This window comes from Schistocerca gregaria, chromosome X (genome assembly GCF_023897955.1).
Source record: "Schistocerca gregaria isolate iqSchGreg1 chromosome X, iqSchGreg1.2, whole genome shotgun sequence".
Taxonomy (NCBI): domain Eukaryota; kingdom Metazoa; phylum Arthropoda; class Insecta; order Orthoptera; family Acrididae; genus Schistocerca; species Schistocerca gregaria.
The window spans coordinates 773,873,708-773,890,981 of NC_064931.1; the positions used below are offsets into that span (position 1 = coordinate 773,873,708).

A 17,274-nucleotide genomic window follows, 5' to 3' on the forward strand; every position below is an offset into this window, starting at 1 on the left:
TCTGGAGAATGTGCTGGCCAGGGCAGCAATCGCACATTTTCTGTATCGAGAAAGGCCCGTACAGGACCTTCAACATGCAGTGGTGCTATATCCTGCTGAAATGTAGGGTTTCGCAGGGATCGAATGAAGGATGGAGCCACAGGTAGTAACACATCTGAAATGTAACGTCCACTGATCAAAGTGCCGTCAATGCGAACAAGAGATGAGCGAGACCTGTAACCAATGGCACCCCATACCATCACGCCGGGTGATACGCCAGTATGGCGATGACGAATACACGATTCCAATGTGCGTTCACCGGGATGTCGCCAAACACGGGTGCGACCATCACGATGCTGTAAACACAACCTGGTTTCATCCGAAGAAATGACGTTTTGCCATTCGTACACCCAGGTTCGTCGTTGAGTACACCATCGCAGGCGCTCCTGTCTGTGATGCAGCGTCAAGGGTAACCGCAGCCACGGTTTCCGAGCTGATAGTCCATGCTACTGCAAACGTTGTCGAACTTTCGTGCACATGGTTGTTGTCTTGCAAACGTCCCCATCTGTTGACTCAGGGATCGAGACGTGGCTAGACGATCCGTTACAGCCTTGCGGATAAGATGCCTCTCATCTCGACTGCTAGTGATATGAGGCCGTTGGGATCCAGCACGGTGTTCCGTATTACCCTCCTGAATCCACCGATTCCATATTCTGCTAACAGTCTCCACCAACGGGAGCAGGAATGTCGCCATACGATAAACCGCAATCGCGATAGGATAAAATCCGACCTTTATCAAAGTCAGAAACGTGATGGTACGCATTTCTCCTCCTTACACGAGGCATCACAACAACGTTTCACCAGGCAACGCCGGTCAACTGCTGTTTGTGTATGAGAAATCGGTTGGAAACTTTCCTCATGTCAGCACGTTGTAGGTGTCGTCACCGGCGCCAACCTTGTGTGAATTCTCTGAAAAGCTAATCATTTGCATATCACCGCATCTTCTTCCTGTCGGTTAAATTTCGCATCTGTAGCACGTCGTCTTTGTGGTGTAGCAATTTTAATGGTCAGTAATGTAGTTATTGCTTTCTTATTCTCACACGGTCCGGTAGTTCATATCTTCTTCTTCTTCTTCTTCTTCTTCTTCTTATCCCTCTGCTCTCCTTTACGATCCCTTCAGTTCATTGCTGAATTAAGTCCTGTCTTCTCAAGATCTGGCCTATCCAACTTTTCTTGCTATCCACATAAGTGCGTTGTTGCCTCCATCTCTTTTCAATATCTTCTCGCTTCCTGACACTGTATCCCCACCTCATCCTCTTTAGTCTTCACTCCACACATATCTCCAGAGTCTCCAGTTCTCTTTGGTCGTTGTTTCGTAGTGTCCTGGTCTCTGCCCCTTATAGGGCTACACTGCATGTACAACATTTGGCCAATCTTTCCCATGAGTTTTTATTTGTATTAAACTACTAAAATTAGTTCCATTCAGATCCGAATATTCCAACGTAGTAGTAGAAATTCCATTTTGTTCATTAATAGGAACTTTGGAACTTCTTGCGTGCTGTCGACTTTTGGCGTTGTGTTTCTGTAGCAAATCGCGCTGGCAGGTTAGACAGTAAGCTCAAACTAATGGAATTTGGTGTCTATAGGGGTTTCTTTAACGGCAGTAATGGAAGCAATAAATGAATAAAAAATTAAAAAAATGGTCAGAGTGGAGGACTCACACTAAGAACCTCTCTATTACACTGAGGAGACAGAAGCCATGGGACAGCGATATGCACACATGCAAAAGGTATAAGAATCGCATGCATAAGGTATAATAGGGCTGTGCATCGGCAGTGGTATCATTTGTACTCAGGTGATTCACGTGAAAAGGTTTCAGACATGATAGTGGCTGCGCGATGGGAATTAAAAGACTTTGACGCGTAGAGGTAGTCGGAGCTATATACAGGGTGTTACAAAAAGGTACGGCCAAACTTTCAGGGAAAATTCCTCACACACAAATAAAGAAAAGATGTTATGTGGACATGCGTCCGGAAACGCTTAATTTCCATGTTAGAGCTCATTTTAGTTTCGTCAGTATGCACTATACTTCCTCGATTCTGATGATCAAATTGTAAATTTTCACAATCAACATGTGTGGGCTGACGAGAATCCGCACGCAATTGTGCAATCACATCATCAACACAGATTTTCTGTGAACGTTTGGGCAGGCATCGTTGGTGATGTCTTCATTGGGCCCCATGTTCTTCCACCTACGCTCAATGGAGCATGTTATCATGATTTCATACGGGATACTCTGATCGATTGGTAGAGGTGGACCGTTTCCATGGCCTCCACGCTCTTGACTTTCATTTACGGGGGCACTTGAAAGCAACCCCGGTACCAAGCATAGAGACTCTCCGTGCTCAGCCGGCCGAAGTGGTGGAGTGGTTCTAGGCGCTTCAGTCTGGAATGGCTCGACCGCTACGGTCGCAGGTTCGAATCCTGCCTCCGGCATGGATGTGTGTGATGTTCTTAGGTTAGTTAGGTTTAAGTAGTTCTAAGTTCTAGGGGACTGATGACCTCCGCTGTTAAGTCCCATACTGCTCAGAGACATTTGAACCATTTTTCTTCGTGCTCGTATTGTGGACGGCTGTGATACAATACGCCATTCTCCAGAGCTGCATCAGCGCGTAAAGGTTTCCATGCGACGGAGGGTGGATGCATGTATCCTCGCTAACGGGGGACATTTTGAACATTTCCTGTAACAAAGTGTTTGAAGTCACGCTGGTACGTTCTGTTGTTGTGTGTTTACATTCCATGATTAATGTGATTTGAAGAGAAGTAATAAAATGAGCTATACCATGGAGAGTAAGCTTTTCCGGACACATGTCCACATAACATATTTTCTTTCTTTGTGTGTGAGGAATGTTTCCTGAAAGTTTCGCCGTACCTTTTTGTAACACCCTGTATATGGGCGTTTCCATTTAGGAAATCGTTAGAGAATTCATTATTTCTAGATCCACAGCGCGAAGAGTGTGCTGAGAATACCAAATTTCAGCTATTACCTCTCAAAACGGACAATGCAATGGCCAACGGTCGTCACTTAACGACCGAGAACAGCGGCGTTTGTGTGTAGAGTTGCCAGTGCTAACAGACAAGCAACTGTACGTGGAATAACCTCACAAAACAATGTGGGACGTATGACGAACGTATCCGTTAGGACAGTGCAATGAAATTTGGCGTCAATGGGCTATGGCAGCAGACGGCAGACGCGAGTGCCTTTGCTAATAGCACACCGTTTGCAGTGCCACTCCTAGGCTCATAACCATATCGGTTGGACCATAGACGACTGGAAAACCATGGCCTGTTCAGATGAGTCCCGATTTTAGTTGGTAAGAGTTGATATTAGGCTTGAGTGTTACGAAGATCCCACGAAGCAGTGGACTTAAATTGTCAACAAGCGAGCTCGTGGTGGCTCCATAACGATGTGGGCTGCGTTTACAAGGAATGGACTGGGTCCTCTGGTCCAGTTGAAGAGATCATTGGAAATGGTTATGTTCCGCTACTTGTGGACCATTTGTAGCGATTCATGAACTTCATGTTACCAAATAACGACGTCATGTCACCGGGCCACAGTCATTCGTGATCGGTTCGAAGAACTTTCTGTACAGCTCGAGCGAATGATTTGGCCATCCAGATCGCCCGACTTGAGTCCCATCGACCATTAATGGGACATAATCGAGAGGTCAGTCCGTGCGCAACATCCTTCACCGACAACACTTTCACAGTTACGAGTGGCTGTAGAGACAACATGGCTCAGTATTTCTCCAGCCGGCTTCCAACGACTTGTTCAGTCCATGCCACGTCGAGTTGTTACACTAAGCCGGACAAAAGGAGGTCCGACACGGTATTAGGAGGTATTCCATGACTTTTGTCTCAGCGCATATGGAAACAAATTTTGAGAACCTTAATGTGACGTGTTCTGAGTGAAAAGAAAGGTAAATGTGCCGTTCAACGGCTCGCGTCAAACAGGAAAATGTATGTTGGTTGTTACGGGCGATCAAGACATTCGCTATACAGCTGGCGGAAATCAAAGTGAAAGAGCCGCACGTCCCTCGGGGAAGCGCATTTCCTCTCTGTGGCAGACTACTGTACAACGAAGCAACAGGTGCAGCTCGTATATTACGACCAGCACCCACGTTATGCAAAACTCTTTCCATTAACGTAGATCCCCTGAATCTGACAACTATGACAAAACAAAATTAAACTTTTACCACTGCAGAATGGAAGTCGTGGCTCGCTATTTTTATTTCTAAAGCTAGTTCGAGTTCACCAGCACCCTGATTTCACCCGAAGAATACCAAATGCGGCGTAACTTACAAAGAGCACAGAAGGACGCGCCGTGAATGAACTGTTCGGTGAGGGATCTTCACTTGATCAGCTGCTTTAGTGACACAAGTAATTGAATCGCCCCTCTTAGTCAGCTTTGCCTATCCCACTGTCCTACTGACACCCAGTCACTACGAAACATCGGTTCTGTGTTCATACTTTTACGTTTCTGGCAGGCTCTGTACAACTTAATTACAAAGAAATTATGAACACCCTCAGCTTGGACATGGACGAGCAAAAGTAAAGAGTAATGCATTAATTATTGTCAACCTAAATAAGAACCATGTACACTGTCACGTAGTCTTAATATTCACAGATGTCAGTGCCTTGCTAATATGTTTCCAATGTAAAGTACAAATACATTAGTAATAGAAAACGCTGGTGTATATGTAAGAGTAAAATGTCATTCAAACCAAACACGTTTTACTCAGAGAATTTTAGAACTTGGAAGCGGGTATCTACTTTTTTCATCGAAAAACTAATCGTGAGTTGTGAAAAGAAGAAAGTTAAATAAACCGGACGGTGGGGCCGTGCGGTTCTAGGCGCTTCAGTCTGGAGCCGCGTGACTGCTACGGTCGCAGGTTCGAATCCTGCCTCGGGTTCGAATCCTGCCTCGGGCATGGATGTGTGTGATGTTCTTAGGTTAGTTAGGTTTAAATAGTTCTAAGTTCTAGTGGACTGATGACCACAGATTCTAAGTCCCATAGTGAAAAAAAAGTTAAATAAAACATGGGGTAAACGTATGGAACGTGAGAAATGATGGCAGGAAGGATATCTACTATAGGTCACTCGTATTGCTTACGGAAAACTTGGTCCGTTGCATTTTTACCTACCTAAAAAGTAAAAGACCTCATTAGCCTATCTTCAGTTTTCGAACTTTTAACACGAAAAAAATAGTATTTACTTTGGGCTCCTTTTCCATTACAACAGGTAGTCATGAAGAATACTATTTACTCCAGAATAGCGAAAGTAAGGAAATATGTATTTTAAAAAAATGCTTACTACCTTACCCTCAAGCGGCCACAAGCATAAAACTTTCACACCTTCGATTTTAAGCGAGAAGTTGGTGCAAAAGTGAACTTACAAATATAGAACCACGCGGTTTCGGAATGGAATGTGTGTCAGAAGAAACAAAGGGCACCAATACCTTGTACAGAAGTATTGGATAACACAAATTCTAACAACCGTACTACTCTACGGTACCAGTCCTGGAGATAGCGATGTTCACATATACAGATGACGGTGTTTCCGCGTACACAAGCTAAAAAAGGGCAGTGCATTGGTGGAGCTCTCATTTGTACTCAGGTGACTCATGTGAAGAGGTTTCCGACGTGATTATGGCCGCACGACGGGAATTAACAGACTTTGAACGCAAATGGGTATTTGGAGCTAGACGCATGGAACATTCCATTTCGTAAATCGCTAGGGAATTCTTTATTATAAGATCCGTAGTATAAAGATTTAGCCGAGAATACCAAATCTCAGGCACTACCCCTCACCATTGAAAATCCAGTGGTCAACGGCCTTCTCTTAACGGTGGAAGGCAACGGCATCTGCGTGAAGTTTTCAGTGCTAACAGACAAGCAACATTGTGTGAAATAACCACAGAAAACAATGTGGGAAGCACGGCCAAATTATTCGTTAGGACACTGTGTCGACACTCAGCGTTAATGGGCTATGGAAGCAGACGACCAACTTGATTCCCTTTGATATCAGCACATCGCCTGCGGCGCCTTTCCTAGGCTCGTGACCACATCGAATAGACCCTAGACGAATGGAAAACCCTGACCTGGTCACATGAGTCCCGATTTCAGTTCGTAGGAGATGATGATAGTGTTAGAGTGTGGCGCAGACCTCACAACACCGTGGACATATGTTGTCAACAAGACACTGTGCGAATTGGTGGTGACTCCATAATGACATGGACCGCCTTTACATGGAATGTACTGGGACTTAGGTCCGATTGAATCAATCATTGCCTGGAAATGGTTATGTTCGACAACTAGGAGACCACTGGTAGCCATTTATAGACTTTACCTACCCAAAGAAGGATGGAATTTTTGTGAATGACAGTGCGCTATGTCACCGGGCCACAAATTATTTGCAATGTGCTTGAGGAACATTCTGGACAATTCGAAGGAATGATTCGGCCACTCAGATCGCCCGACATGAAACCCATCGAACATTTGTGGAATATAATCGAGAGGACAGTTCGTGCTCAAAATCCTGCACCGGCAACACTTTCGCAATAATGGACGGCAGCATGGCTCAATACTTTTGCAGGGGACTTTAAGAAACCTACATTTGGTTCTGAGCACTATGGGACTTAAAATCCGTGGTCATCAGTCCCCTAGAACTTACAACTACTTAAACCTAACCAACCTAAGGACAACACACAACACCCATCCATCACGAGGCAGAGAAAATCCCTAACCCCGCCGGGAATCGAACCCAGGAACCAGGGCGCAGGAAGCGAGAACGCTACCGCACGACCACGAGATGCGGGCGAGACTTGTCGAGTCCATGTCGAATTGCTGCAGTACGCCGGGAAAACGAAGGTCCGACACAACATTTGAAGGTATCCCATGGCTTTTGTCACCTTGGTGTAAAATTATCGACAGCAAGCAGAATAAAAAATTGAATGTTTCGATATCAACGTTGAGTTTCATTGTCTCTGGGCGTAAATCAACATTTGTAACTCAGGAAAATGCTCATGAGAAGAATTCAGGTTACTGGAGCTTTCAAAGTTGACAGAGAGGGTAAAGAAAGAAACAGTTATTATGGCTCATTTTACAGTATGAGTACCTACAAAGATACGTCTCAAGTGCTTCTGCACACCGCTACCAACTTTCATTCTGACTGCCTAAATTACTGCAACTACACTATCTGATCAAAAGTATCCGTACAAACCTCTGTAACTGAGCGAGGTGGCGCAGAATTTAGCACACTGGACTCGCATTCGGGAGGACGACGGTTCACCGGCCATTCTAATATAGGTTTTCAGTGATTTCCCAAAATCGCTTCAGGCAAATGTCGGGATGGTCCCTTTGCAAGGGCACGGCCGACCTCCTTCCCCATTCTCCCATACCCCGATGAGACCGATGACTTCGCTGTTTGGTCTCATCAACCAAATCAACCAACCAACACCTACGTAATGCGGATTTGACCACCAGATATCACCAGAGGGGTAGGGTCTAAATTTGGGCTAGCTCGACATTTCCTACTGGGAATTGCTATAGCCTAGCGGAAGCAAAGTAAAACAGTACTTCAGGCCACTTCACTTGTTCTGCAGTATCACCACGTCAGTTCATCCTCGCATTCGGTTGTAATCAACATAAACTCAGTTTCGGAAATCTTTTGCAGGCACCCATTAATAATTTTTTCATACGTTTTCTGTGCTTACGAATAGTCTTCTTTCTTAGTATATGATGTTTAGAATAATCTCAGCTTCTAGAATGGCTTTAGTTTTAACAGCTACTACTTTTCGTTGTTTTTTAACTAACCTTAAATTTACTTGGTAATAATGGTCTACATTCGGGCTAGTGTGTAAGGCCTACATTTGAACTATAGGTATATTTTGGACTGTTTTGTCTGTATGACTAATCTGTGCTGTTTTCGTTCTAGAATGCCGATAAAAAAAGACAAAATACAGCCCGCAGGGAAAGAAGAAAAATGGAATGAAACAGATATGAGCAAGGTGATTCGCGCAGTCTGACATAAAATTATGTGGACATTGAAGGCTACTAAAGTAGTTAATGTGCCACGATCGACGTTACAAGCATTCTTCAAGGCTGAAATTTCTCCCTCAAAATTAATCTCACGGAAAATTCGAAGAGAACCTGTATTAGGTGCAGAATTGGAGAAGGAGCTAGTGTCTTCCCTAATACACATGGAAGAGGTATTTTATGGCTTCACACTTGGTGAACTACTTCGAACTGCTTACCAGGTAGCGACAAGGAATGGTCTACAACATCCATTTAAGAATGGAGAGGCGGGAAGATCTTGTGTGGATCTATTTTTGCAACGTTATTAGAAGGCTGTGTCGTTGCGTGAGTGCTGTGGAAGTTATTTTTCACGCGCTCTGGGGTTTAATGAATGTTGAAATTTTGTTTAATCTGTTGCAGAAGGCTTATCTGAAACGCAAGGCGTATCAGAAGCTCATGTTTTCGGCTGACGGGATCCTAATGTAAACGCGATGGGATTAAGAACTGTAAAAAGTAAAATTCCTTGTATAATTTTAAAGAAGAGTAACCGACAAATTGCTGTCCTTACCTCTGTTGAGCGATCTACAACAATTACAGTGATTGCATATATGAGTGCTTCTGGATATTATATCCCTCCTTTGGCTATATTCCGTCGTAAGAATATGAACAACCAACTAATGTGAGGGGCTCCTCCAAGGACATCCCTCAGGCAGGGTGCAGACCAACATCGTTCGTACATGGTTCAACCATGTGGTACAAAAAGTGAAGCCTTCAAAGGAATCTCCAGTTTTACTGAAACTGGATAGGCAATCCACTCATGTGCGTAATGACGACCTCATTGATAGTGCAAGAAGTAATCACGTGATTGATGTGTCGCTTCGCCCACACTGTGCATACAAGCTGCAGACCCTACAAAAAACTTCCATGGAACCTTTAAAAGTTTGAAGTGGTAAGGAAATGTTTTCACCATTGAAATAGACCACTAACTATTTATGAAATGATAGAATTTCTTGGAAAAGCATATCTGAAAGTACAAACAGGAAAAACAGCAGTCAGTAGTTCACAGTCACAGCGATATATCCTCTTGACGAAACTATCTTTACTGAAGCTGGCTACTCGGAGTCTACGAGTGATGCAGCGTAAAGCTGTAGCTCGTTGTCAGTGCCACAGCAAAACGACCAAGAACAACCTTCTCAAGAACTCGATTCTATTTCATGTAGTCCTACGCCGGGAACATCACATGTGTCAGCCCCTTTAATGCAGGAGCCTCAGCAAAACAGGTCTACCTCATCGGCTGTTGATCCCGACGAAATTGCTCCCGTTCCTACGGCAAACAAAGTGAAAAACAACGAAGGACGTAAAGCTGGAGAATCTGCCCAGATAACTGGCACTCCTTACAAAACAATGTTGCAAAAATTTCTAGACCTTCTACCCATCGTCGCAAAAGAAAACGCTTCGAAACAGAAGCTGAAGTTTGAAAAAGAGGGTGAAATCTCATCGAAAAGGTGAAAGCTGAGAAAAAATGAAAGAAATAGAAAAAGCAGAAACCGAAATGGACGAAAAATGCAAGAAGATAATTCATATGTGTCACAGGTAGATGATCCAGCCTAGCCACTCATTGATGACGACTTGAATGATTTAGACTTCCGTGCTGGAAAAAACAAGCCAGACATAGAAGATGCAGAATACATTTTTTGTGCATGAAACTTTTCTGATGACGTGCTATGGATTATCTGCATAGTGTGGAGTATGTGGACACACAACAAATATGTAGGAACTGATAAAGACATTCAAATTGTGTGAGTTTTGTCGACTGATTAGAATGTTTTGCATGATGTGACTACATTTTTTGAGGAACGATTGTGATTTAAAAATAGGAATATCTCATATTATTTTTCATCTACTTTATAAAATGTTTCTAAGATTTAATTTTGTAAATAAATTGTTTTTCCTCTATTTTACTTAGTTTTTCTCAGTGATGTCTCAATATTCTTATGACTTGCCAAAATTTAGACCACACCTCAAAGTTATGTTAACTTCTCAATATTTTTAAATGCAAAATAAGAAAAAAATGTCTTCCAGGCAACAGAGACAAGAGACTCTTAAGCCATAGATCGCATAAAACAACTTTGTTATTGACAGATTGTAGTGGAATGTTGTTGCGTGCAGCCGTCCAGTCCTCATAGTACTCTGCTTATACTTACAAAATAGTCGACACAACGAACTCATGGTGTTTCAGAAACAACTGCGACAGGCTGGCTACTACTCCCTACTACTCAAATCGCTGTAAACATAAATCACAAAGCTATTTTAATCAAAGTATAAGTTGGGTGGACGTAGTATGAACGTGCCGTGACCTCAATGACACGACTCTTGTCAAGTCAGTTTGCAAAGATATCGTAAGGAACTTCAAAACTAGGAGTTATATTATTTGCTGGGATCGATGCAGTACTGTCTCTTTAGCGGAAATTCTTACGGTGTATTTTTGCCTAACGTACGGCCCAGTTACTCCACTACATCTTCGCGATGTAAATTTGTGTTTTGGTCTCAAGTAAAGATCATGAAGAACTAGTTATACCAGTACTGACCACTCCTCCGCTGCAGATGCACATTGAAACTTTCGACACATATATATTCACTATTTATCCAGGAAGTTGACCGTGCTTATTCAGACTCTCTATCAAACTGTTTTAATTCCTTTATACTTATATTTGAAGATATATTCCAGTCACTTTGATATTTTTATGACTGGTTAAATGAGTTTCTAAATGGCGACGTCAGTTCAGAGCTACATGTTAACGTCCCGACGACCACGAAGTACGCTGAGTAAAACATCATATTGGAAAATGAAACCGCTGTCGTCTTGTTAAAGTACCCAAGTAACTTGAGGAAACTGCGAGTAATCTACATCTGGATATCCGGTTGGTAAGGGGATCAGGTTCCCTCGATATGCTCTTCTAATATCTTGATCAGTCCGCCATCTGGACTGGTTTTATCTTGGCATATTGTGTCGCTGTGTCACGGCCTTTCGCGAAATATTCTGTAGAGGTTACATTGTTCTGTTAAATACACCTCTGTAATTGGCCCCTATAATTAATCATGTAGATACTGAGAAACGGGTTCAGCAATCATGTTACATTGATGAGCATCTTCAAGAGATATTCGTACGACTCGTCTACCAATCGCTTCCATTACGCCCCACATATTCGGACTACTGTGTTTCACAACTGCTCAAGAATTAATCAGTGATAAATAGCTGTATGATAATATTTAGCCACGCTGGCTGCTATTGGAAGGATTAAACTATCTATTTAGCCTGTTCCCATTACTGTATACTCCCAGCTATGAAGCCATTTTCAGAAAACAAATTATAAATCCAGACTGAGTTTCTGGACGTGCGCTACAGCAATGCTCCATCATACGACACAGTGGATACGTGGCGAAGCCGCTTCCAGTGAAGTCGAAAAAGCTTGAATGACGAAGAATGTAATGGCAAAGCATCTCTCTGTGAAGAACTTGGAATATAAGGGAAGTACATGCTTTGGTGCTCCAAGACAACAATCGAAGAAACAGTGGAAAAAATGGAAATCAATCCTGAATCAGTTTTCAACATCTTGCACGACGCTTTGAACATGACAGATGTCGTCACCCATTGGGCTCCGCTACTGCTACACCCACTTAAAAAGCCAGACGGACAGAGGCGGTAAGGAAAGCATAGCAGTTGCGTCAGGCCAATTCACATGACTTTGACAGACGAGTGACGGGCTGGGTCCGGGAGAAAAGAACAAGCAAACGGCAGTATCATGCAGATCCACCACCGTCGAAAAAGTGGAAGACTCAGCCAAGGTAATGAAGTATTTTTTCCGAAGCCATGCTGTGGAGCTAACAGATTGTGCTCATTCTGCACGCGGCACAGTAACCAAAGCTGTTTCTTTGGGTTATCAAATTTTGCCTCAGCGCCGTATTTTCTTGACATGGCACTCAGTGATGTCTCGCTCTTTCCTCGGATCAAGAAACAATTGCGTGGCAGGCATTTTCAGAATGTCATCGAGGTGATGTTCGATGCGAAACATTTAGACAGCAGCCAAAATGTAGTCTTCTTCAATGAAGATCTCCGCCGGTTCATCCATCGTTGCGAAAAATGTGTAGCCCAAAAGATGAACACAGGGTGAGGCAGCTACTAAGACTGGTCATCCCAAATACATCCAGAATAAATAAATATATCGAGGTGCGGTTTTCACCATCTTACAATGGACAATACTGTGAATATCTTGACGTTTGCTAGTGATTTTTAACGTTTATATTCGCCAAATTAATAACCGATCTCATTTTTTTCTAATGGAATTACGTACTTTTTCTGTGGTGTTTTAAAGAAGCTTCAAAGAGAACTTCAACATCATAACATGTATGCGACTTGATCAAGTAGTATCAAGATAACAGCGCCGTAAACCCCTGTTCTGCCATCAGGAGAAGATGCGGCGATACAGTATTGAAGTGACTGTTTTATTCAGAAATATGGTGCAAAATTCCTTTGGACTTGTATGCATGCAGACAATTATGCTCAATATCATGCAATAATGCCCGATGCCGACATCAGTCTACACAATTTTGATACACGGATATGACATAATCGAAGCGGTTCCGTTGACTGTTGGACAGGTATCTGAAGATACGCACAAAGATTATTTTAAGGATATCCGGCGTTAGCGAGAAGATTTCACGCGCAAATATTCTCGAGAGAAAATACTGCATGACACACTCCATCCGCTTTGGCATCTTCAGATCCACTCATCTCAAGAGCGCAGAAAATGGTATCTGAATAAGATAAACAGATGCCACCTGAGCTTAAGGCACTGCTTTCCGAATTATCTCCCATGGGACAACCCGGCAGCACCCTTCTGATAGTGTTAATGATACAAGCGACGAATGTGACTACTATTATGATTAAAAAATGTAAAATACCCGATAACGCATTTCAAAGCGGCAAATTCGACTTGTAATTCGTTATCAGCGACCTAAAAATATTTTAACCCGAAGTTTCACTCGAATCTGCTAAATTTATGACTATTTAACCACTAAATTGGATCCGCCATTTTGAATTTTGTGATTCTGACGTCGATCCCAAACAACTAAAAGGAACAGAGTTTTGTAGGACTTTATATCCACTTTTCTAGTATGGCCAGATTTCCAACCGAGTTGGGACAATGCTTTGCAATACTGTTGTCTTGACACTGTTTGATCAAGTCACATAAATATACTATACTATATATACTATACTATATATACTATACATATACTATAAACGGTAAAAAATGTTCGCGAACATCAGGCAATCAACCATATCATCCTCTATAGCTTGGCGAAAGCAGCACGTTAATATATTTATTCATTCTGGATATATTTGTGTTGGCCTGTCTTAGCTCTGTCATCCTGTACACAGGGTGGCTGGAAACATTTTGAAAAGCTTGTAAGATTGTTGTAGTGTAGGTTGTGCTGAGAAATAATTGTTAAGAAAGAAATCAGTATGTTGCGCCATTTCCGAGTTAATTAGCATTGAAGATAGCCAATTAGGCCGTTTCGCTAGCAAATTCATGCAACCCCCACACCCAGATGCAGTTAGTATCAGTTGTTCTCATACCGTAATTGATAGGGCGCGAGACTGTTCAGCCTTTAGCTCGGGGTCTATCCTTAGTGCTGTCCTATGTCCAATTTTTGTATTGCTCTCTTGTTCTGTTTTAGGGAACCAAACGAAAAAGACGTTTGGTGACACCGTCTTTGGCGGGCCGCTTGAATTTGCGCGAGAAACGGCTTGTTTCGTTAACTTCAATGCTAATTGAACTCGGAAACAGCGCATCGTATCGAACTTTTTTCTTAACAATTATTTCTCAGCACAACCTATCTGCAACACCCTTACAAGCTTTTCAGACTGTTTTCGACCATCCTGTATGCAGGGCGTCGCAGGAGGAATGGTCGGCAGGCCGTTGTGGCCGAGCGGTTCTAGGCGCTTCAGTCCGGTCGCAGGTTCGATTCCCGCCTCGGGCATGGATGTGTGTGATGTCCTTAGGTTAGTTAGGTTTAAGTAGTTCTACGTCTAGGGGACTTATCACCTCAGATGTTAAGTCCTATAGTGCTCAGAACCGTTTGAACCATTTGAGAAACGGTCAGTACTCAGGGATAGGACAGTAACGATCGTTCTAAACAAAAAAGACTCGTAAACATGACCTCTAAAATGTATACCATAAGAGCTATGAACACTGATTCACCTTCAATTCTGCCAAACAAATCTCTTCTGCTGCACGGTCTTTACTTTCCACATTTTGGGACGAGGTGGTCTAGTAAACACTGACTCTAAAATTCTGTGAGCTCTAGTTCAGAGACGGGCTTCACAGTTTGGAAGATGAAGCCCGTTAATATATACACTTCAGAGGCCATGTTTTCTGGACTAATTTCTTGTTTTGTTTGTTACTACAACCTCTCAAAATACGTAAGGCAAAAATCCTGCAGTAGAAGAGATTAGCTTCAAAGTATTAAGGAAGTGCTCATAGCTTTGAATGTATGCATTTTACAGCCCATGTTTACCAGACATTTTTGCTTCCAAAGATCGTTCCTGTAATATCCTCGGATACTGACATTCCTTCTGGGAAATCTTGTATACTAATACTATCTCCAAATCTCGTGGTCGCAAAGTAGAACTTCGAGGCGATAATTAAACGTTTCAAATTCTGAAGGTGGCAGGGGTAAAATACAGGGAGCGAAAGGCTATTTACAATTTGTACAGAAACCAGATGGCAGTTATAAGAGTCGAGGGACATGAAAGGGAAGCAGTGGTTGGGAAGGGAGTGAGACAGGGTTGTAGCCTCTCCCCGATGTTATTCAATCTGTATATTGAGCAAGCAGTGAAGAAAACAAAAGAAAATTTCGGAGTAGGTATTAAAATCCATGGAGAAGAAATGAAAACTTTGAGTTTGCCGATGACATTGTAATTCTGTCAGAGACAGCAAAGGACTTGGAAGAGCAGTTGAACGGAATGGATAGTGTCTTGAGAAGAGGATATAAGATGAACATCAACAAATGCAAAGTAGGGTAATGGAATGTAGTCGAATTAAGTCGGGTGATGTTGAGGGTATTAGATTAGGAAATGAGACACTTAAAGTAGTAAAGGAGTTTTGCTATTTGGGGAGCAAAATAACTGATGATGGTCGAAGTAGAGAGGATATAAAATGTAGACTGACAATGGCAAGGAAAGCGTTCCTGAAGAAGAGAAATTTGTCAACATCGAGTATAGATTTAAGTGTCAGGAAGACATTTCTGAAAGTATTTATGTGGAGTGTAGTCATGTATGGAAGTGAAACATGGACGATAAATAGTTTGGACAAGAAGAGAATAGAAGCTTTCGAAATGTGGTGCTACAGAAGAATGCTGAAGATTAGATGGGTAGATCGCATTACTAATGAGGAAGTATTGAATAGGATTGGGGAGAAGAGAAGTTTGTGGCACAACTTGACCAGAAGAAGGGATCGGTTGGTAGGACATTTTCTGAGGCATCAAGGGATCACCAATTTAGTATTGGAGGGCAGCGTGGAGGGTAAAAATCGTAGAGGGAGACCAAGAGATGACTACACTACGCAGATTCAGAAGGATGTAGGTTGCAGTGGGTACTGGGAGATGAAGAGGCTTGCACAGGATAGAGTAGCATGGAGAGCTGCATCAAACCAGTCTCAGGACTGCAGACCACAACAACAACAACAACCTACCCTTCTTAGTCGTATTACTAAATAGTTACTCTGCAAATGGACAACAGTGGACACGTACCTGGGGGCAATCGACGTTGTGGATGTTCGTACAGTCCTGGAACAGGATTTCTGTTCCGTTGCGCCTCACCGTGACGTGGATCTGGGGGCAGAATCCCGTGGTCCTGGTGAGGCACCACTCGCCGCATGATGCCCAGGGACAGTTGTTCTTCATCATGATGGTTTCGGCGGTGTGGCACATAACAGGTACGGGATTGATGCTTGATCTAAAGACACGGTGCGACGGTAGGTACACGACCACCGTCAGATAGACGATGGCGACGCAGCTGGCAACTACCGTCAGCTGGCACAGACAGATGCTGCCGCAGATGCGACGATCCTGTTCCGGGATGACGCGCGGCTTGTTTTTGCGGGCCCGCGGGCCCTTCCTCGTCTTTGGTAGCGGTCGTCTAGCCATTTTGTACTTTTCACCTTGGGACTCTGGAACATAAGACAGCCAATGGAATGTGTACTACCAGCAATACTGCAAGAATAGTTTTTAATTGGCGGTGGGAGGGGAGGGGGGTGGGGGTAAAACCACGGTGCTCCATAGACTCTGAAGTAAGTAAGCAAATTGGCTTAGGGTTGAACGTCCTATAGGCGGCGATGATCAGGGGAAGTTTGAAAGGGAAATCTGCCGCTACTTATCGAAGGAACCATATCGGAATTTCTCAGCATTCACATCTGGGTGGTCGCCTTGTCCTACTGCTGCGTGGAGAAGCCGAGTTTAATTCCCGGTACTGCCAGGGATTGGAGGCCTGGAACGGAGTGGCGCAGCCTCGTGTTGCCAATTGACGAGCTACTTGAGTGAACAGTTAGTTAGTTACATGTTATACAGATAATCTGAACGGTTCTTTCAGCGAAAAGATCGAAACTAGCCAGTTTATAGGATGTGTATACATGATTAGCCTTAACATTAACGAAATTATTATCACTTTATTCCAACTACACTTAAGAAAAGTCTTCTTTTCTTTTCTGGCTACCAGCTTTTGAGTGAAAGTTCGTCAATGGAAAAGAAGGAATTGTCGGGGTGAAATGATTTTCAATTAGATTTAAGCCTTGCTTCGCTACCTGTCAAACATTTTGCGTTGTTCGGCAAATAATAAAAAAAATTATTGTTGCATATTGAACTCCTCTCTCTGCCACAGACAGCTTTAACAAGGGATAAGAAAAGGTCGTTTTTCCCTATAGTGTTGCAGGTATGTACATGTTCTTCTCAAATTGTGATTAACTATATATGACAAATTCAGCCTGGAATCTCACTGACTGGAGTCGAATTGTCTTCGGCGATGAGTCCCGCTTCGAACTGGGCTCCGAAGACGTGTCTGGAGACTCCTCGGAAAGCGGACAGATACCAATCTGACTGTAGCCTGCCATGCGGCTCGATAGCCAGGAGTAATGGTCTGAGGTGCTATTTCTTTTCATAACAA

At 43.1% G+C, this 17,274-nt stretch overlaps 1 protein-coding gene across 1 annotated transcript in view; it reads right to left on the reverse strand.

The window, feature by feature from the left end:
* The window catches only part of LOC126297540 (uncharacterized), a 447,952-nt gene that overhangs the window by 298,948 nt on the left and 131,730 nt on the right, over positions 1–17,274 (reverse strand). Inside the window, exon 3 of the mRNA XM_049988454.1 lies at positions 15,867–16,285. Within this exon, the coding sequence (XP_049844411.1) occupies positions 15,867–16,262 (396 nt within the window). The 5' untranslated portion in view covers positions 16,263–16,285. The remainder of the gene's footprint in view (positions 1–15,866; positions 16,286–17,274) is intronic.